Here is a 20,994-nt window from a genome sequence, read left to right as displayed (position 1 = left end):
CAATGGGCCCTTTCCCCCTTGCTTTAGTCACATGGAACCAAAAATTGAGTTAACTTAGCTCTCTTCCCAAGCCGTGTTGGATTGGGGCTAGGCCAGAGAAGCCCTCCTCATGTATTTGGAGCAACTAGCGGTAGCAGGGGCAAAAGAACAGAGCAAGTCAGACATAAAGGAAAGGGAGGGAAGCTCCTGGGCTAGATTCTCAGCTGATGTAAATTGCCATAGCTCCACTGAAATCAAAGGGGGATTTCTGATTTACACCAGCTGATGATCTGGCCCATTGACTCCAGTGGAGCTATGCCGATTTACCCCAGCTGGAGATCTGTTCTCCTGCCTTTCATGTCAGCCAGCACAGGCCAAAGTGGGGGCTATTTTGCTGGAGTTTGGTCCCTCAGGGCTCTGGGTTCACTACAGCTCTCAGTGGTGTGTGTGTGTGTGGAACAGCAGAATGGACAAAGTGCTGGGGTGGAGAGCTGTCTGCAGACTCTCCAGAAATGTAGTTGATAATAAAAGGGCGAGCAAAGCACCAACTGGTTGCTTTTAATTTTCTAAACCCTGGGGTGGCCCTGAGCCAAGCCCTCTTAGCAATGGAGGGGATAAAGTTCCCCAGCAATAGAGAGCCTCCTCTCTCCGGTGTGCTGAACTTTGCCTTTAAGCTTGCATGGCTGCATCTCTGCTGGGATCCTCTGATGAGATTAGGAAACACAGGAACAGCTGCAGCAGTTGCTGAGTGCACTTGCCTCCAGACAACTAGCTCTTGGGGGTAACTTTGAAATACAGGGAGAGAAAGCAGGAAAGTGGCTGACCTGTAAGTTTCTCTCAATGAGACTAAATTTTTAACAGGATTACTATCTTCCTACTGTTGCAGAGGAGAGAAGTTTCGTGCATCTGCCCTCCTTTCAGAAGAGTTGACTGAAGAAGGTAACATTTTACTTTGTGGGGGTGTCTTAAGTTGCTGTTCCCTGCTGCAGGGGGGACTTCATTAGTAAACTTTGGCCTGACAAACTAAAAGGGAAATTCAGGCTACTGAATCTTCATGTGACTAGTGATGTTCCACTATTTATTACTCCAGTTCATAAATGCAAACTTTAATCTGCTGCTCCTGGCTGCCAGAGAGTTTGTTTGAGGCACTTAGTTCTGTTCTTGATGTTCAAAATATCACTGGAGCAAAAGGCATTTAGAACTCCCCTTGAGTTTGCTTAGCTAATGATTTCTAATCACCATTGTAAGCTATTAAGTGTCACTTTAAGAACCGCTGCTCTAGAGCTGGGTCTGAGCTGCCCAGTCCAGCTGCAGCTGTTCCAACATTCAGAGGCTGTCCTGACCGGGGGCCCATGCTTTGCCATGCACCCCCACCCCCTTGCAGTTCAGTCATTGGATGGGTTCTGTGGCCAAGGGAACATGGGGTGGGGCGGGGAAATGTGCTACAAGCAGGGGCATGTGGGCCAATTAGCTTCTGAAGTGTGGGGCTTAGGGTGCAGTGACTGTTGCAGGCTGCTATTTGGAGGGGCAGTTGGCAGGCTGGGATCAGTGGTGAGGACAGATGGTGGGGTGAGATTCTCCATGGCTGACCAGCCTATTTAGTGCTGAGCAGCCTAGGAAAGGAGCTGCAGCTCAGCGTCCGTGCAGTGGTGGCACCATTGTCTCCCTTCAGTCTCTGAGCATTTCACCATGTGTGGCTTTAATGGTGAGTCAGGGTCTGAAGGGTTAATAGCGCAGGTGGGGACTGGTATATAGCTGCTTGGTAGGTGGATCCAGCCTTGGCTACTGGACTGGCTTGAGGGGGATTGGCAGAGGCATGGGGAAGCTGAGGGTCCAGGGCAGGTATAACGGGGGGTGCAGTCAGTGAGGTGTCTCAGCAGAGATGTTTGTGGAGTGTGGGAAGCTTGCACAGCCCCTGAATGCACTCTGCCTGGCCCCTGCCAGGAGCACTTCCATGGTGAACACCAAACTCGCTTGCAAACAGCCAGAGAAGTACCCTCTGGCCCAGACTGGCACAACAGTAAATGTGCTTGTCCTTCCAGGGTCTCCCACCAGGCTGAAGGCAGTGGGGGTAGGGGGCACTGATGACCTCCAGTTGGCTTCTTGTGTGCACTATGGGAATTCTCTGTGGGTGATAGGGGCATAGAACATTCTGGGACTTCCCTTGCCCTAGGAGTGTGTGTCTCGCTCTCACTAGTGCTGTACTGGGGCAATTCCAAGGGCTCTGGACTTCAGGGGCTACCGAAATCACTGGCTTCTCCATGCCCCCTTGCCACCAAGGCCCAGGTTTGTAAAGCTACGTAGGCGTTGCGCTCAGCATCGCAATGCCTAATTGATTGAGGAGCCTGACTCCTCCTTTCAAAAGGGACTTAGGAACTTGGGAGCCAGAATTCCAGTTGATGGGGTTTAGATGCCTAAATCCCTTTTGAAAGAGAGATTTATACTCCTAAATTGGTGTGGTGTTGTGACGCTGAGCACAGTAATGTCTACATAGCTTAAAAAATCTGGACCTAAAGCAGTGGTCTCCAAACTTTTTTGATCACGCACTCCTATCAGTAAAATATTTTGAGCACACACCCCCTGCCGCAGCAGCTCTACCATTTTTGCCGAAGCCAAAAAAAAAACCTCTGACAGCCACCCGAACTGATGAAGCAAAAAAAAAAAAAAAGCGCTCCTCCTGCCGCATACCCCCAAGGATCCTCTTATGCACCCCACTTTGGAGACCACTGGCCTAAAGCACCAGTGCAGAAATATCAGGCTTCACAGGGGGCTGTGCTTGGCCACTTTGGCCTGATTCAGTGTTTCCATGAAGCCCATTGTGCTAGCGAGGTTGGAGCAAAGACCATAGGGCAGTCATAAGGACAGTCTTGAAGAATGCTCTCAGTTCAGGGGGTCTCTACTTCAAGCACAGAACCAGCTGTGTCCCCCCTCCAGGAAATCACCCCTATTCTCCCCTCACATGGGGTGGGAGGGGTGTGGCAGGGGCTGCCCTGCAGTGGCCCATGAGGCCCACCTCTTAAAAAACAGGCAGTATGCTAATATATGCACGTTACATAACGTAGGCCCAGATCCTCAAAGGTATTGAAATCAATGAGTTGGGCACCTAAATACCTTTGAGGATCTGGCCTGCACTGGCCTTATTTGATATTCCTCTGCTCTCTACTGCATAGAATCAGAGCTACACAGCTGTGTCGTAGACCCTATACTGCTAACAGCTAATGGGGAGATTCTCCTTTAGCAAAAGTGGGGAGGAGTTGGTGGTTTTGGAGCAGGAGACTGAGTTCTACTGCCACTACCACAGTGATATTCCAGGCACTGTGGTGATTAGCATGTATTCCTGTGCAGCCACAGATTTATTCCACTGCATCACCAGGTTACAGCTTGATACCAGTAGTGGATGATTGGATTTAAGAGCAAATGGCTAATGGTTTCTTCATGGATTTGCTTAACTGCTGGTAAGCTGACAGCTGTTTTGCTTAATTGGCACCTGTGCAAACAGCGTGTGTGAAAAACTGCCCCTCCCTGGTGCAAATAAATAAATCTAACAGACTAAGCAAACCCAGCACAGGCAAATGCAACAGGCGCTGTGGGAAGTTCTGGCCGAGCCATGGCCGATTCCCTCTGTTGTGTTTCGTTCCTGCCTCAGCTCTGTGCGAATCTCAATTGAATTAAACGAAATCCCTTTTAAAAATAAAAAAGGCTCCCAGAACAGTTCTGGAGATGGATCTTTATCATTTTTATTAAAAGCTGCACAATGCACTGTCATTACACTGGGGGGGGGGGGAGGGGGAGAGAAGAAGGAGTCCACCTCTTCCAGCCTCACTTCCCCCCACTCACTTCATAGTGGTGATATGCAAAAGCTCCCTAGGGAGTGATAGTGGGAAATGAAGACTATGAAAGGCTTTTATTGAGACCATCAATCTCGCTGGTGCTGCTGTGATCAAAGCCCCAGCCTTCGCAGGCAGAGGTTAGCTGGAGGAGCAAAGCGATCAGGTTTCGGGTAATGGCTGGGTGGAGTGAGGCTCTGTGCGGTGGGAGAGCACAAGAATCTCTGTGTTCCCAGCTCAGTGGGGAATGAGGGATGGGTAACGTTTACTCCTAATGCCTGGGGCCAGGGAGAGGTCCAGGCTCAGGATTGCTCAGTGGAGGCTTGACAAGGCTCCAAAACAAATTGGTCTGTGTGGAGACATTGTCTCCATATGTTGGGCCTGATCCTCAACTGGAGTCGCTCAATCACTCTAGCTACTCTCACTAGCATTGGGCTCACTGTGATTTCCTCTTCCGATATGGGCCCGATCCTGCAGTCCTTAATGAGCAAAATTTCATGCTGAAGTTGGCCAGGCCTGCAGGGTTGAGCCTTGAATGCAACAGGCCCTCTGCATGCAACCTGGTAGCTAACTCTTTAGTTGCTGGACTAACAGCACGCTATGGAGAGCACACAGACAATTTCACACCCGAGCCCTGAGAATCCCCTCACTCTTGCATAGCCTCTGCTCTGCAGGCCACAGGCCCGGATAGGTTGTCCTGTGAGCCCCATCCCCACTGTTCTTTCTTTAACCCTCAGGGTGCCATACAGCAGTGCAAGACATTATCCCACCTTGAGGTGATGCCACCAGAGTACTGCTAGCACCTGATGGCCCAGGTCCTCAGGCATTGAGGCATGCAGCGTCCATTGATAGCTGTGCTGAAGAGACTGTCCTTAGGAACCAGACCCAGTCCCTCCATTTGTGGCTCTTCTCCAGAGGCAAACTGGTGTAACTGCGAGATTCTCTCCTGGGTGCATGACCCCAGGGAGCCTGCACTGCATTGGTAGATTAGTCAGCTAGTGAATCCTATATCTGACTCACCCCAATAGTCTGGCTAAGGATGGGAGCGCTGAAGAATCATTGTACTTAGCACTGGAGGAACAGCCTTGAACTGCCAAATCCATGACAACATTGGAAAGTCTCTGAGGCTCCCCCTGCCTGCTTGTCCTCAGCAGCTGTTGCTTAGTCACAGATGTGGGACTCCAATCAGCTAATGATACAGAACAAAACTAGCCTCCTTCTCCTCTCATATACCACAGCCCCCTCCCCCGCAGCCTTCAAAAGCTAAAGACCCTTGGGCTAGCCAGTGCGTGGATGGGAGACCTCCTAGAAGCAGCTGCCTGGGCTGTTGGGGCTCAATAGGTGGAACTCTGCCTTCTAGGTCAGTGCTGACCTTGTGGCCACAAGGTTCTAGAGTTTGCTTGCTGTATTTCCAGATTGTGCATTAAGCCAAGACCCTGACCACTGGTGATGTATAAACCCTGCAAGGTACTTCAGGTAAGAATATGTGACCATATTTCCCAAAGGGAAAACTGGACATCCCCAGCCACTTGCCTGAGTGCCCTGGCCCCACGCCAGGCTGTTGCCGGAACCCTGCCGACCCCACACATTCTGGAACGCTACCCCTCCAGCCCAGCCTCCCTGCCTGTGTGGGGCTGGCATCTCCGCCCGCCCTGCCCCCAGCATGTTCCTCCGCACTGCACCCAACTTTTTTTATATATATATATATATATATATATAAAAAGTTGGGATTGTTGGGACAGGGCTTAAAAAAAGGGACTGTCCCAGCCAAAATGAGACATATGGTCACTCTAGGTAAGAAGGAGTTCCCAATTTGCAAGAATTGTAACTTGATTTTTCTTACAGAGTTGCATTAGGCTGTGACATCAGGCAGCTAGAGTTGTATTCCCAGCTCTGCCACTGGCCTGCTGGGTGGCCTTGATAATTCCTGTCCCTGTTCTGTGCCTCGGTTTCCCAATCTGTAGAATGGGGATAATGATACCGACTTCCCTTTGTAAAGTGCTGATGAAAAGAGCTACAGTATATAAGAACTAGAGATTGTTGTTGGTTTCCTACAAATGGAGCAGCTCAGCAAGGTTCATTCCTCTGTCTCCCTGCCCCCAGAGTTTCTGTAGTCACACATCCTCTGCTGCAGGCACTTTCTCTAGCTCTTTGTGTCATGTGTCTGAGAGCAAGTAGATGGAGACTGTTCTAAAATGCCAGGCTTGGAGCTATGTTTAATTTAAATACCATGGGCCAGATCCTTGGCTGGTGCAGCCTGGCAATGCTCCGTGGATGCTGACTTATGCCAGTTGAACATCTGGCCATGTGTTTTAGTAGCAGCAGTTGCAACACATGTTGAAGCCTAGTTTCCAAATGCAGGTACTTTACTAAAAGCTGCCCTGGTCCATCCATTTTGTAAACCCTGGGGTGTGCACCTAGTTTGCTTCCCCTCAGGATGCCTTCCAGGGTGAACCGATTCTTCTATGGTGCTGCAAGGAGCTGCATGGGTTTTATAGGCTCCTTTTACTGAGTGCTACATTCTTGGCAGGTGAATCACAGATGCAGGGGCCTGGCTTCGGAACATGATGGTCTCACTAGTCCTGGCTCCTTGTGGGGGTTTGTAAAGGGAGAACTAATGATGATGCAGGAGGTAGTACAGTGGATTCCTTATGAGAGGGAAGGATGAATCTTGTGGCTAAGGCACTGGAGTGGGACTCAGGAGGCTTGGGCTTGATTCCTGGTTCTGCCAGACTCCTGGTGTGACCTTGGCAAGCCACTTAATGCCTCTGTGCCTCAGCTCCTGCTGGAGCTGAGTTCTGCTGGGTTCTGTCTCACTCACCCTTTGTCTGCCTCATCTACTTAGGCTGAGAGCTCTTCAGCACAGGGTTGGCCTCACTACATGCATGTACAGCAGCTAGTGCAAGAGGGCCCCACCCTTGGTAGGGGCTCTGGGAGCTAATGGGTTGAGATGGAGCCCAGCTAATCTGGACTGTGTAAACGTTCTGGGGTGTTCCAGACTGAATGTTCGATTCAGCACATTATGGAAATAAAGAGGCAGCTGCAACGTTGGGACTTGAATCCAAACATGCCCCAAGTCTGGAGTGGCTGGATCTGGAGGGATGTCTTTGGGACTGCCACTGTGGAAGGCAAAGCATCATTCTGCACCAGCTACCTAGGCTCCAGAGTGGCACCAGATGGAAGCAGCTGGTGATGGTTCCCTTATCTGTATTCGAGGGCAAATGGGGACTTGCGTCCCTTGGAGAGGTGTGACAAGGATGCTGTTTGGAAAGTGCTTTGAAGATATCAGATAGAATCTCAGGGTCAGAAAGGACTGCCAGGGTCATTGAGTCCAACCCCCTGCCAGGATTTGTTGTGTCTAGAAAATGCAGTGAGTGCTGAGCATTGACAAACACTTGCTATGTAAGCCTAGGTGTTGGTGTGCACTGTTGTTGTGCTGCGACATTTATCTACAACTCTTCTTGTGCCTTCCACAGAAAGAGCAATGGTGACATGGAACAATCTCAGCAGCTTCCCCAGAGAAGATTCCTGGCTTGGTCTCTCCAGGGAGTAACATGCTCTAATGCAAAACCTTAATAGCAACCTTGGTGCCACTAAAGGAGAATAACTTCCCAACAGTATGAATGTGGGGTGGTCAGATGTGCACATCTGTTGATCAAGAGTATATGAGGTTGCTGCTAAAGTTTACATTGGAGCATGGAGTGGATAGAAGCTGGGATATAAAACATAACTTCTCATGCAGTGTGTTATTAGCAGCATTATAGGCAACATGAAGGTGGCAAGGAATGCTGGAGATTTTTTTCCTTACTTCCATGCTTTGCAGGTTATGGGGGAGTCTGGAGGAACCTGAAATGTCACTAACTGAACTCTAAAAAAAGAACAGGAGTACTTGTGGCACCTTAGAGACTTACAAATTTATTAGAGCATAAGCTTTTGTGGACTACAGCCCACTTCTTCGGATGCATATAGAGTGGAATAAATATTGAGGAGATATATATATATACACACATACAGAGAGCATGAACAGGTGGGAGTTGTCTTACCAACTCTGAGAGGCCAATTAAGTAAGAGAAAAAAACTTTTGAAGTGATAATCAAGCTAGCCCAGTACAGACAGTTTGATAAGAAGTGTGAGAATACTTACAAGGGGAGATCGATTCAATGTTTGTAATGGCTCAGCCATTCCCAGTCCTTATTCAATCCTGAGTTGATTGTATCTAGTTTGCATATCAATTCCAGCTCAGCAGTCTCTCGTTGGAGTCTGTTTTTGAAGTTTTTCTGTTGTAATATAGCCACCCACAGGTCTGTCATTGAATGGCCAGACAGGTTAAAGTGTTCTCCCACTGTTTTTTGAGTATTATGATTCCTGATGTCAGATTTGTGTCCATTAATTCTTTTGCGGAGAGACTGTCCGGTTTGGCCAATGTACATGGCAGAGGGGCATTGCTGGCACATGATGGCATATATCACATTGGTAGATGTGCAGGTGAACGAGCCCCTGATGGTATGGCTGATGTGATTAGGTCCTATGATGATGTCACTTGAATAGATATGTGGACAGAGTTGGCATCAGGCTTTGTTACAAGGATAGGTTCCTGGGTCAGTGGTTTTGTTCAGTGATGTGTGGTTGCTGGTGAGTATTTGCTTTAGGTTGGGGGGTTGACTGTAAGCGAGGACAGGTCTGTCTCCCAAGATCTGTGAGAGTAAAGGATCATCTTTGAGGATAGGTTGTAGATCTCTGATGATGCGCTGGAGAGGTTTTGGTTGGGAGCTGAAGGTGACAGCTAGTGGTGTTCTGTTATTTTCTTTGTTGGGCCTGTCTTGTAGGAGGTGACTTCTAGGTACTCGTCTGGCTCTGTCAATCTGTTTTTTCACTTCAGCAGGTGGGTATTGTAGTTTTAAGAATGCTTGATAGAGATCTTGTAGATGCTTGTCTCTATCTGAGGGATTGGAGCAAATGCGGTTATATCTTAGAGCTTGGCTGTAGACAATGGATCGTGTGGTGTGTCCTGGATGGAAGCTGGAGGCATGTAGGTAAGTGTAGCGGTCAGTAGGTTTCCGGTATAGGGTGGTATTTATGTGACCATCGCTTATTAGCACAATAGTGTCCAGGAAATGGACCACTTGTGTGGATTGATCTAGGCTGAGGTTGATGGTGGGATGGAAATTATTGAAATCATGGTGGAATTCCTCAAGGGCTTCTTTTCCATGGGTCCAGATGATGAAGATGTCATCAATGTAGCGCAAGTAGAGTAGGGGCGTTAGGGGACGAGAGCTAAGGAAGCGTTGTTCTAAGTCAGCCATAAAAATGTTGGCATACTGTGGGGCCATGCGGGTACCCATAGCAGTGCCGCTGACTTGAAGGTATATATTGTCCCCAAATGTGAAATAGTTGTGGGTGAACTCGTAGACTCTTAGTTTGTGGGTTTTTGTGTCTGTGTTTTGTGTCTCCCCCCTTCACCCCCCCCCCCCGAAGCCTCTAATTGAACCAGGAGTCTGCAAATATGGTTTTAATTCTCCTATCTAGTTGCCTTGGGGTATTTCCAGTACTTCCTGTTTTTCGTTTTGACTGGGCTGGAGATACAATAGGAGAGCGTCTCTTGGAATGTTAATTTGGTCCTAGGTGCAACCAGGGAAGTCAGATACATGGACCAGTGTCATGTCTTATTTTAACTAAACACTTTCAATTCCCAGCTCTGCCATAGAATCCCTCTGTGCTCCTGGGCAAGTCACCCAGACCCTCCCAACTTCCACTGAAACTAATGAATTGAGGTTTTTTAATTTCAATGGAAATTAGGCTAAATTCCTTTGCAGATCAGGGTCTCAGTCTCTCTGTGCCTCAGCTCCCCATCTGTAAAACAGGGATGAGAGCATTGGTCTACCTCCCAGGGGTGTCGCGACGGTAGATACATTAGATTGTGCTCAGATAATGTGGTAGTGGGAGCCATATGGTGCCTTAGTCAAAAAAAAAATTCTGAAAGTGTTTTTAAAAAGTCATCAAAAATTCAATACTGTAATAAATTGCTATTTCTTCATATTATTGAAGAGAAATGGTAAATGTCCAGGCCAATCTGTGGCAGCAGCAAGCAACTTTGAGGGATACAAAATATTTTTTCTCTGAGCAGGGGGGTTATTCCAAGTATCAGGGAAAGGGACCATGGAAAAAGAATGTTCAAACCTAGGAGCTTAAAGTTATGCATCTGAATCCATAGGTAGGGACCTAAATAAAAGTCCAGATCATCTCCGGTTACTGTTGATTTCAACAGGCACTGTGGATATGCAATACCTCTGGAACATTAAGCCGCTTTTATTTAGATGCCAATGTATGGATGTGGGAACCTAACTTTAGGATCCCAGTTTGAAATCTTGGCCTGTTTCTATTTTCCTCTTCTCTGATTCTGACCTCTGTCAAGCTGCTCGATAAGGGTCAACTTCTGGTCCCCTTACTCGTACTGAGCAGTGCCTGACTCAAGTGAGTGGGATGACTCTTTGGAGTCAAGTGGGGAAGGGTATCGCAGTCTGGCTCTAAATGATCTCTTCCACCTCTCTACAAACCACTGTGATTCTGCACTGAGCAACTGTTGGCCTTACAGAAGTTTGCACAGAAAGTCCATTCGAGGAGCCAAGTAGTGCTAGTCTGGCATTCGTTCTGCTCTGCAATTGTAAACCTATTTCTGGACCTCTGTTTTGCCGATAAGGAAGGTTGTTCTCCATCCCTTTGATTTGATGTCTTTCTCTTCAGCAGTAGAACAGAGAGTTGACTCATCTCCAGGGTCTGAAATGTCCCAGATGAAGTGAAGGCTAGAGGCAGAGGAGTTACAGCATCAGCGTGAGTGAAAAGCACAGGGGGCTGTTTCTGACTGGTATAGCCATGTACTATGTGGAACAGAGGCTTAAAATGCCCCAGGAAGTGTGTAGAGCCTGGTTCAATCCTTTGTTCAGACAGTTACCGCACTGACCTTCTTGATTTTTTTCTAGGTTAGCCTGTGTCTTGCTAGGGAGCCAAATCTTGACCCTTGCACAACTCCCAGGCTTTCATGTAAATGCTGTTATGTAACTAAAACAAAGGCTCTGATTCTCTGGGCACTGAGCCTGGGTAGGAGGGGTGGGGGAGAGAGTGGAAGGGACCCAGTTAAACATGCCTTGAGCTCTTTAATCTTTTTAGCTCCAACCAAGATTGGATTTTTCATGGTAGAGATTTGGGTTTTTTTACTTTTGTTTGTATCAGCTGTTGAAATGATGCAAATTCACATCGCAAAGAGTCCTAACTGGGAGAGAGAGATTCTTACCCCCCACCTCCCAATCTGTCAATGTGAACCTCCAGTACCAAGAGCACAAAGTAGCCTGTGCAATCTTAGCATTTTGAACGGACCCTAGAGAACTCCAGGGAAGACATCTGTAGCAATCCTTTTGCGTATTTTTGCTCTACCAAGAACAGAAGTAAGAGGTGTGTTGTTGTTTATTTTTTTTTTAATTCTTCTTTCTTTTTCCCAGCGGAGGTAGAGAGAGAAGGGAATGGCAAACGACAGCTCCTTGGCAGTCCACGGCTCCCTTGCTTACGATGACTTTGCCAGTTCTGACTGGTACATGTATGAATCCATGGAACCCGAGACGCCACAGGATGAGTGAGTGATTAACCCTTGGGTTTTTTCCCCAGTTATGCCCTGCAGCCGGAGGGTGCCCTGTCCTCAGTTAGCCAGGGGAATCATTTTTGTCTCAAATTCCCATTTTCCTGGAATGAAATTTTATTTTTCTGATCAAGGAAAGTAGGCACTCCCCTCCATGCATGCACATCTTTTTCCATCTCCCCACCCTCCCAACTTTCTCCTCGCAGCTACTTCCCACTAGTGACTTTTTAGAAAAATAACCAAATAAAAAATCTGCAATAGCAACACTTGACTCTGGTTGTAAAACCTGACCACTCTATGCCTCAGTTTTCCCATCTTTAAGATGGAACTAATAACCTCCAGCTACCTGGCACATGTGCTGATATTCCTTCAGCATGCAAAGCGCTATGTTAGTGTTATCTGTGCATCACTGTACTGGTGTTGCTTTTTGTTGCTGCTTGTGACATCTGATTTTTGTGAAGGAGAGGCTGTGTAATGCAGCACTGCATGACACCAGAGCTGGCCCATGGTATCGTTAAGGAACCTCACTACTTCCTCTCTCCACCTTTTCCTACTTCCTGGCATGGGCACTTTAAATTGGCCTCCTGTTGACAACTGCAGGTTGGGACATGCCACTCAGGCCAGTTAAGACAGTTGCTTTGCCATATGGGACAGAGTTCTTCATTACAATGCACTGACTATGTAACCCATTGGTATGCGTGTTCCAGGTCCCAGTCTGTGTCCAATCCACAGAGGGTATGAGTGAGTTTAAATCCCCAGCTAAGGAGTCTGGGCTCTTTTGCCTAAGCTGTAGCAGCTCATGTTCCTAGCTCTGGAGGGCTCTGTTGCAATCCCAAGTGTCTGCCATGGGGAGATTGTCCCACAACTGCACTGTGGGTACCCCAGTCTTGTATGTCCATGTTGGTGACATTGTTTATGTGCAGGGTGCTCTCAAAGGAGTCCTTTGCCACTTAGCAATCTAACACTTGTTTCAAGTTGGTGTTTTCAGTAACTACTGCAGCATTATGATGTATCTGTTGTCTTGGGAAAAATATTATCCCTTGTGGATGAACAGCATATTTAGATCCATTTATATAGTGTGTTGCTAGCAAGAGCTGATGGCTTGTGGCAAATCCTTGTTACCATGCAAACTGCAGAGACAACAGCCCCTGCATTGGCTCCACCATGCCTTAGCAAAGCACCTAGTGACAGAGGGTGTGGAAAAAGCTAATGTACTCAGTGCTTTTGTTTGCCTCTGTCTTCACGAACAAGGTCAGCTCCCAGATTACTGCACTGGGAAGCACAGTATGGGGAGGGGGTGACCAGCCCTCTGTGGATAAAGATGTGGTTCAGGACTATTTAGAAAAGCTGGACGAGCACAAGTCCATGGGGCTGGATGCGCTGCATCCGAGGGTGGTAAAGGAGTTGGTTGATCTGATTGCAGAGCCATTGGCCATTATCTTTGAAAACTCATGGTGAGCGGGGGAGGTCCCGGATGACTGGAAAAAGGCTAATGTAGTGCCCATCTTTAAAAAAGGGAAGGAGGAGGATCCGGGGAACTACAGGCCAGTCAGCCTCACCTCAGTCTCTGGAAAAATCATGGAGCAAGTCCTCAAGGAATTAATTCTGAAGCACTTAGAGGAGAGGAAAGTGATCAGGAACAGTCAGCATGGATTCACCAAGAGCAAGTCATGCCTGACTAATCTCATCATAGAAGGCAATTAGGTAACTGGCTCTGTGGATGGGGGGAAAGCAGGGGACGTTATTCCTTGACTTTAGCAAAGCTTTTGATACGGTCTCCCACAGTATTCTTGCCAGACAGTTAAAGAAGTATGGGCTGGATGAATGGACTATAAGGTGGATAGAAGGCTGGCTAGATCATTGGGCTTAACGGGTAATGATCAATGGCTCCATGTCTAGTTGGCAGCTGGTATCAAGCGGAGTGCCCCAAGAGTCGGTCCTGGGGCTGTTTTTTTTCTTCCAATATCTTCATTAATGATCTGGAGGATGGTGTGGATTGCACCCTCAGCAAGTTTGCAGATGACACTAAACTGGGAGGAGTGGTAGATACACTGGAGGGTAGGGATAGGATACAGAGGGACTTAGACAAATTAGAGGATTGGGACAAAAGAAATCTGATGAGGTTCAACAAGGACAAGTGCAGAGTCCTGCACTTAGGACAGAAGAATCTCATGCACTGCTACAGACTAGGGACCGAGTGGCTCATCAGCAGTTCTGCAGAAAAGGACCTAGGGATGAGAAGCTGTATATGAGTCAACAGTGTGCCCTTGTTGCCAAGATAGCTAATGGCATTTTGGGCTGTATAAGTAGGAGCATTGCCAGCAGATCGAGGGACGTGATCATTCCCCTCTATTCAGCATTGGTGAGGCCTCATCTGGAGTACTGTGTCCAGTTTTGGGCCCCACACTACAAGAAGGATGTGGGAAAAATGGAAAGAGTCCAGTGGAGGGCAGCAAAAATGATTAGGGGTCTGGAGCACATGACTTATGAGGAGAGGCTGAGGGAACTGGGTTTATTTAGTCTGCAGAAGAGAAGAATGAGGGGGGATTTTATAGTTGCTTTCAACTACCTGAAAGGGGGTTTCAAAGAGGATGGATCTAGACTGTTCTCAGTGGTAGCAGATGACAGAACAAGGAGTAATGGTCTCAGGTTGCAGTGGGGGAGGTTTAGGTTGGATATTAGGAAAAACTTTTTCACTAGGATGGTGGTGAAGCACTGGAATGGGCTACCTAGGGAGGTGGTGGAATCTCCTTCCTTAGAGGTTTTTAAGATCAGGCTTGACAAAGCGCTGGCTGGGATGATTATTTGGGGATTGGGCCTGCTTTGAGCAGGGGGTTGGACTAGATGACTTCCTGAGGTCCCTTCCAAACCTGATATTCTATGAAAGCACGTTTTCTCTTTCCCCCATGATCCTGCTGCTACTGCAGTCCATATGAGCAGGATTAGGCACAAAGTGTTGTTTCATTTCCATGCACTGTCAAGTTTTGTCTCTATTGCCCTGATTTAGGACAGCACCCAAGCACACGATCAACAATAATCATTCTTGAATTTGATCATTCCTATGTAAGGATGATGGGGAATGGAATGTTTTTATTCTTTCCCAATGGAAATAGAGTTAACCCCTTTGCTCCAGGGTCCCCAATAAGAATAGGGGTTAGCACCATGTAGAGAACAAAAAACCTCTAAAGTTTGCAGAGTCTGATAATATTTTGACTGAGGTTCTAAATCTTGATTCATATCAGGGTAAATATCATTGAAGTGTCGATTGGAGGTTGATCACCGAGAATTGTCAAAAAAGGTTGGATTAAACTAAACACAGCTGTTTTTGAATTACTGTTTTGCTTTGCAGGTTCTAGAATTAGTGTTTACTGACTGATTTTATGCTTCTCTGTATTTCTGGGTTCGGAAGAAGTGAGGGTGCTGAAATATTGTCCCATGGGCATTTCTACGCTTGTGAAATAAGCAGTGCCTCCCAAATCTCTTAAAACAACCTGCTCTTGTAGGCTGTCTTCACTGCAAAAGAGAGGGTGTCTCACACAGTGATGTCTCCACTGGGTTGTTACATCAACAGAGCTAAGGTCCAGGCAGATTTTTACCCTGATGTGGGAAGCCTATGGTTTACTTTGGCTAGCTACATTGAGGTAAACATGACAGTGGTTTGTTTGCACTAGGATTTTATGTTGAGGTAGCTCCCTTGATTTAAAAACCAGACCACTTCTTTCGGTCAAGACCAAGTCCTAGTGAGCTGACTCTTGCAGACGAGGGAGGTTTGAGGAAGTATCTGAACTTCAGAATGCTTCTCTAGTCCTCCGCTAGCTACCAAATAAGTCAATGACACCTAAGGCCAAGTCTACACTACAGAGCTGTGTCAGTATAATTATATCACTCAGAGGTGTAAAAAACCCACACCTCGGGGTAAGGTAGTTGTACTGACCTTACACCCCATGTAGACAGCTGTATGTCAATGGGAGAGCTTCTCACACCCACATAGCTACTGCCTCTCAGGGAGATGGATTAACTACGTCTACGGAAAAAGCTCTCCTGTTGGTGTAGTAGCATCTTCACTAAAGTGTTGCAGCTGTGCCGCTGTAGCACTGTACATGAAGACAAGGCCTCAGTGTGTGACTTAGGGAGGTAGTGTGGCCTAGTGGATAAAGTACTGGACTGGGATTTAGGAGACCTGAGTTTTATTTCTGGTTTTTGCTACTGACCTGCTAGGTGACCTTGGGCAAGTAATTTCCTCTCTGCCTCAGTTCCCCATCTGTAAAATGGGGTAATGATACTGACCTCCTTTGTAAAGTGCTTTGAGATAGACTACTATACAGTGCTAGATAAAAGCTAGATCTTATTACTACATGACTGACTGCTTTCCATTACATGTGCTTCTATGAGGAAGGCAGGTCTGATGATAGAGCTCAGGATATGAGAATCTCAAATGTCAGTGTGTGGAGTGCAGGCATCTGCAAGATGCTTCATCTAGGTGGGATTGCCCAGCCTGCTTTCCCTCCTATTCACGGTGGCCATTGCATTGCCCCTTGAGTAGGAAAGTAACATTCTCTGTCTAATGGGAGAGGGGGTTTGTCTTGGGCCCAAACTTTTGACAGTCATTAATGATTTTAGGTGCCTTAATTTTAAGGGGCATAACTTGTGACTCCTTTTAAAGGGGGCTGATGGTCACAGGTTGGGTGTTCAGCCCTCTATGATAATCAAGTTGGACAACCCAAAAGTAAGATGCCTAAAATCAGGCCTTTGTTTAAAACTTGTATTGTATTCGCTCCACTGCTCTGCTTTTCACACCCTGCTGTCATCTGTTCTGTTCCTCCCTCTCTTCCTGGAATGCATTGCTTGATGAATGTGTTGTGTAACCCACCCACCCCTTGAACTGTAAAGTGCCATTGGGGCACTACCTGCAGCACATCATACAAATGATTTACGCTCCGAGACCTGATGCTCATTAAGAGGCCTCTGTGTGAATGAGAACTACAGCCAATCACCTGGGAGGGAGGGGAGTATTTACCTGTTGTACTGTAACAGTGCCTTGGTTTGTGCCAGCGGCTGTACAAACACAGAACAAAACGGTGCCCCCTGCCCCCAAACAATTGACAATCCAAGTAAACAGAAACTTGTTGTGCCAACATCTTTGTGAAGAAAGGTTTGCTTTATTTCCAGCAGCTCTCAGGGTTGCTCTGAGATTATCTGTTTATTTCAATGAAAACTTTGGGCCAAGAATGTCTGTCACTCCACCGCTGGCTCTTATGAAAAGCAATATCAAAGCTTTTGTTACCAATTCCATTCCAGTTCTCTTCTTGACCCCTTCTAACTTTATCTCATTCTTACTCTCAGGTCACAAGTAAATATTTTGGAGGTAAAGTTTAAAAAAAATTACAGCTTTCTTTTTATATCTGTATTGTAAATTCAGTAGAACTTTGCCGTAGCACACACCTGACAGCCATTTTTTTATGATAACTATGTCCCAATCTTTCAGCAAAGATTTACTAAGACTGAATTATGGAAGATGCACTAATTTACAAAATATACTACTGAACATTAATCTGTGCTGTAGGTTGTCATAACCAGAAATTGGTGAAAAATGCCTGTTTTCTGGTGAGAATTTTTAACTTTGTGGGGAGATTTTGGGGAAAATCTCATTCCTTTTTCTGTAATCAAAACTCTAAACACACCTCGCCAAAATCTTCAGTAAAAATGTTCAGGTTTTGAAAATAAAATCAGAATCTTTACCAAGAAAATTGTTACTGATTTTTTTCATTAAAAAAATAGAAACGTTTTTACTAAAATGGAAAGTCTTGCAGAATATTGTCAATCTGGTCTAAAAGCCATTCTTAATTTCCTGTCCTGCCAAAACCACCCAAAAAACCCCTCAGCCTCTTGGTGTTCTCATTGAAATCTGGTCTAATCATAACTCATTCAAATGAACTTTATTCTGATAACATGCTTTTCATCCCTAGACCTCAAAGCATTTGACTTACCCCCATTTTACAGAAGGGAAAACTGAGGGATAGGGAAGTGAAATGACTTAACCAAGGGCACTCAGCAAATCCGTGGAAGAGCTGGGAGTAAAACTGCTGTATTCACTAGGCCAGTGGTTCTCAACCAGGTGTCCAAGATGCCCTGGGGGCTGTGAGCAGGTTTAAGGGGGTTTGCTAAGCAGTGCCAACATTAGACTTTCTGGGGCCCAGGGCAGAATGCCAAAGCCCCACCACATGGGACTGAAGCCCAAGGCCCCAAGCCCCATCACGCAGGGCTGAAGCTGGAGCCTGAGCAACTTAGCTTCACAGGGCCCCCTGTGGTGTAGGGTCCTAGGCAGTTGCTCTGCTTGCTACTCACTAACACTGGTCCTGGCTTTTGTATGCAGAAAATCAGTTGTGGCACAGGTGGGCCATGGAGTTTTTATATTGCGGGGGCGGGGCTTCAGAAAGAAAAAGGTTGAGAACCCTTGCACTAGCAACATTGCCTCCCAGGAACAAAGTTCACTTGCTGATGTCAGGTTTTATTTTGTGTTTATTCAGTTGAGCTCTGACTCTGCACCATTGCCATCAATGGGAGCTCTACCTTTCACATCAATGGATGCAGAATCAGGCCTTAATTAATTTGTAATGTTTTGGCCACTAGCAATGGGCTTCTCTGTTGCTGAGTTCCTCTTGCATTCCAAAAGTCATCAGTCCTTAATCTCTTATGATGCAAAACAATCTATTTTTAAGTCTCTCAGTACACACACAATCTTAAGATGACATCACTTATTTTAAACACTTCGGAAGAGGCTGCTGATGAGTTGTGGAGGCAGGCAAGAATATTCCATATGTTTGGTGCAACCCATTGCATTAAAGCTATCTGTGTGAAAGCAACTCCTTTCTCCTGTTGGACGTTTGATCTCCATATCAATGTGCTTAACCTTAAAGCAGAACTCAGCAACATGAGGGGAAATATTTGATTGCTGTTTATACAGCTGTGTAGTACGGTGCCTCCTGCTGGTCATCCGGGAATTAGCTCAATTCCAGCCTCGGAGTGCCTCCTGCTAGCCAGTGTCTTCCTACTGGTGCCTGCTTACTTCTGATGTCCACCACTTATAGTACTTCTGGCCCTGTGTCCCTCCCAGACCCCAGTGCCTCTTACCTTGGGGTGCTGCCCCACAGCAGTGCTCCCACATTCTGGGTCTCCCCTCCCCAGGAACCCCAATTCCCTGAGCCCACATCACCTCAGTGACCCACTGCCAGTCCTCATCTAGCCCCTTCCCTCAGGGGCAAACTGCAGTCTGAAGTGGCCACTTATCATCAGCAAGGGGGTTTGGATCTGCTGCCTTTCCAGTCCCAGCTGCCTCCCTAGTACCTCCCTTGGCCTTTAGCAAGGCCTCAGCCTGGGGACTCACAAGGCCAGAGCTTCTCAGCTCTGCCTGGCTTTCCCCAGCCCTGCTCTGCCTCAGATACCCAGCTTGCTATCCCAGGCAGCCTGGTCCTCTTTGCTCCCCAGCTGGAGCAAGAGTTTTCTCTCACTCCCTCAGCTTGCACTTTTATCCCTGGCCAGCTGTGCCCTAATTGGGTGTGGCCACACCTGTGGCTGTTTACCCAACCAGCCTTCCTGGCTGCTTTTAACCCCTTCCTAACCAGAGCGGGGTGACTTACCAGCTACAAGCTGGAACCACCGTAAGCTCTGAGATCTTGATATTGCAAAAAGTACTTATAAGCTAATAAACGTAAGGGCAACTCATGATGTTGTCTAGCACTTTAAATTCAAGTTTGCCTAGAAAAATTCACTCCTGGAGGAGATTTTTTGTTTAATTTTTTTCCTTTCCATGTTTGTTCAGCATTATTGCATAGGTTCTCTCTTCACTTGTGACTGTACCTTGTAAGAAGGCTAGCCCAAGGAATTCTGAGTCCCTGTAGAAGGTTCTATTGATTTTTGTCATTTTCCTGTCTTGCTATCTTTTTTTTTTTTTTTTTTTGCTTCTCTTCCATTCCTGCAAGAGAATGGAGACCTTTCTCAGCCTCTTTGAAGCCTTTTGAGGAGGCGTAGTCAGCTGGAATCTGGGGATGTAATTCGCATATTAAAACATGCAGATTAGTTCACTGGAATTTTCACAGTTGGAGCAAGTACTGCCTCCAGTTCTGCTCTAAAGCATATGGGGAAATTATTAGGGAACAAAACTGGATGTTGCTAGCTTGGCATGTAACTCACATGCTTGTGGTGATCAGGCTTCCTCTTAACATGTAGTTAAGGCACTGCACTGGGACTTGCACGATCTGAGTTCTAATCCTAGCTCTCCCACAGGCTCCCTGGGTGACCTTGGGCCATTTGCTTAATCTCTGGGTGCCTCAATTCCTCGGCTATAAAAATGGGAATAATTCCTTCCACCCTTTGTCTGTCTTGTCTTTGAAGCAGGGATGGTGCCATGGACTGGCAGGTTTGCCTTTGAAGGCAAACTGGGCTGAGCCTTGCCCACCACCTAGCAGCCCCAGGGATAAATAATGATTGGGCCTGTATCCGTTAGAGAGAGTTAATGACAGTGACTGACCCCAGGTGTAGGGGAAACTGAGGAAGGACAGTATAAATTGAGATGAGGATGCAGAAGGAGGAGGTGGCCCAGCAGTTTGGGGTTGGCTGTGGCCACAGGAATAGAGCTAACTCAGGTGGTGACCCCTTGAGCAAGGGGCCAGGTGTCAGGGAGCCAGCCCTAGGGCTGGTATTCCAGGAGGGGAACAGGAAATAGAAAAGACCCATAGGGAGCAGGAAAGGCTCCTGTGAGGAAGCCCTGAGCTAGGGTCTACAAGGAGCAGGGAACTGAAGAGAAGCCCAGGAAGGGCCGAAAACAGTAGTGGTGTATGTTATATCTGGAGTCCCAACAGGGGAAAGCCTTAGGAGTTGGCATTCTGAGAAGGGTGAATTGAGGTCAGGAAGGGCAAAGGACTTCTTCTTTGTTAACTTGGGACTGGGGGTGCTGGCTATTTTGGGAGTCTGACTACCCCAGTAGGGACTGAATGTTTGTGATTTGTCTGGAGAGCGGGCCATGGGAGACCCAAGCAGAAGCAAATGGACTGCAGGAGGTGCTAGAGACAAAGATACTTGCAACATTATGACTCAATGCAAAGGAGTGCTCTAATGATGAGTGCGTCCCATAATAAATAATCTCTCACTATGTGTATGCCCAGATGCTAGTACAATGGGCCCTCGTCCTGGGGACGTTTCAGATGGAAGCAGAAATTGATGGAGTGTGGGGTTTTCTCTGATGGAGTCTTGTTTCAGTACAAGGAATGAACAAATGAGGCTTATCCAAATACAGGAGGAACCAAGAGCAAAAGGAGCAGTTTCTTAGCTTACAGGCCAAAGCCTCTTTAGCCAACAGACCCAACAGCTCTCTCTAGCTTTTTCCAGGGTCATGATCTACTCACCAGCTGCTGCTTGGCTTTCTTGCTTTTTACCTCTGTGTGTGTGTGTGTGTGTGTGTGTGTATGTGTCTCTCTCTCTCTCTCTCTCTCTCTCTCTCTCTCCTTGTCCGGTCTCAGTTTTTGTGCAACATATATGGATAGATACACATGTCCACACACAAAC

The 20,994-nt window shown here is 46.9% G+C and overlaps 1 protein-coding gene across 6 annotated transcripts in view; it reads left to right on the top strand.

Moving 5' to 3' along the window:
• The first annotated feature begins 679 nt into the window (after positions 1-679).
• The window catches only part of STRA6 (signaling receptor and transporter of retinol STRA6), a 60,644-nt gene continuing 40,329 nt past the window's right edge, over positions 680-20,994 (top strand). For 3 of the 6 annotated variants that reach the window (XM_054040986.1, XM_054040987.1, XM_054040982.1), the window contains exons 1-2: positions 680-918; positions 11,300-11,430. In XM_054040986.1, coding sequence (XP_053896961.1) covers positions 11,321-11,430 — 110 coding nt within the window. In that variant the 5' untranslated portion in view covers positions 680-918; positions 11,300-11,320. Of the gene's footprint in view, positions 919-1,611; positions 1,685-11,299; positions 11,431-20,994 lie in introns of those variants that run through there. The other 3 variants (XM_054040984.1, XM_054040983.1, XM_054040985.1) reach the window with 3 other exon arrangements.

This window comes from Malaclemys terrapin, chromosome 10 (genome assembly GCF_027887155.1).
Source record: "Malaclemys terrapin pileata isolate rMalTer1 chromosome 10, rMalTer1.hap1, whole genome shotgun sequence".
Taxonomy (NCBI): domain Eukaryota; kingdom Metazoa; phylum Chordata; order Testudines; family Emydidae; genus Malaclemys; species Malaclemys terrapin.
The sequence above is the reverse complement of the archived record's forward strand: the minus strand, read 5'-3'. Positions and strand labels throughout refer to the sequence as shown.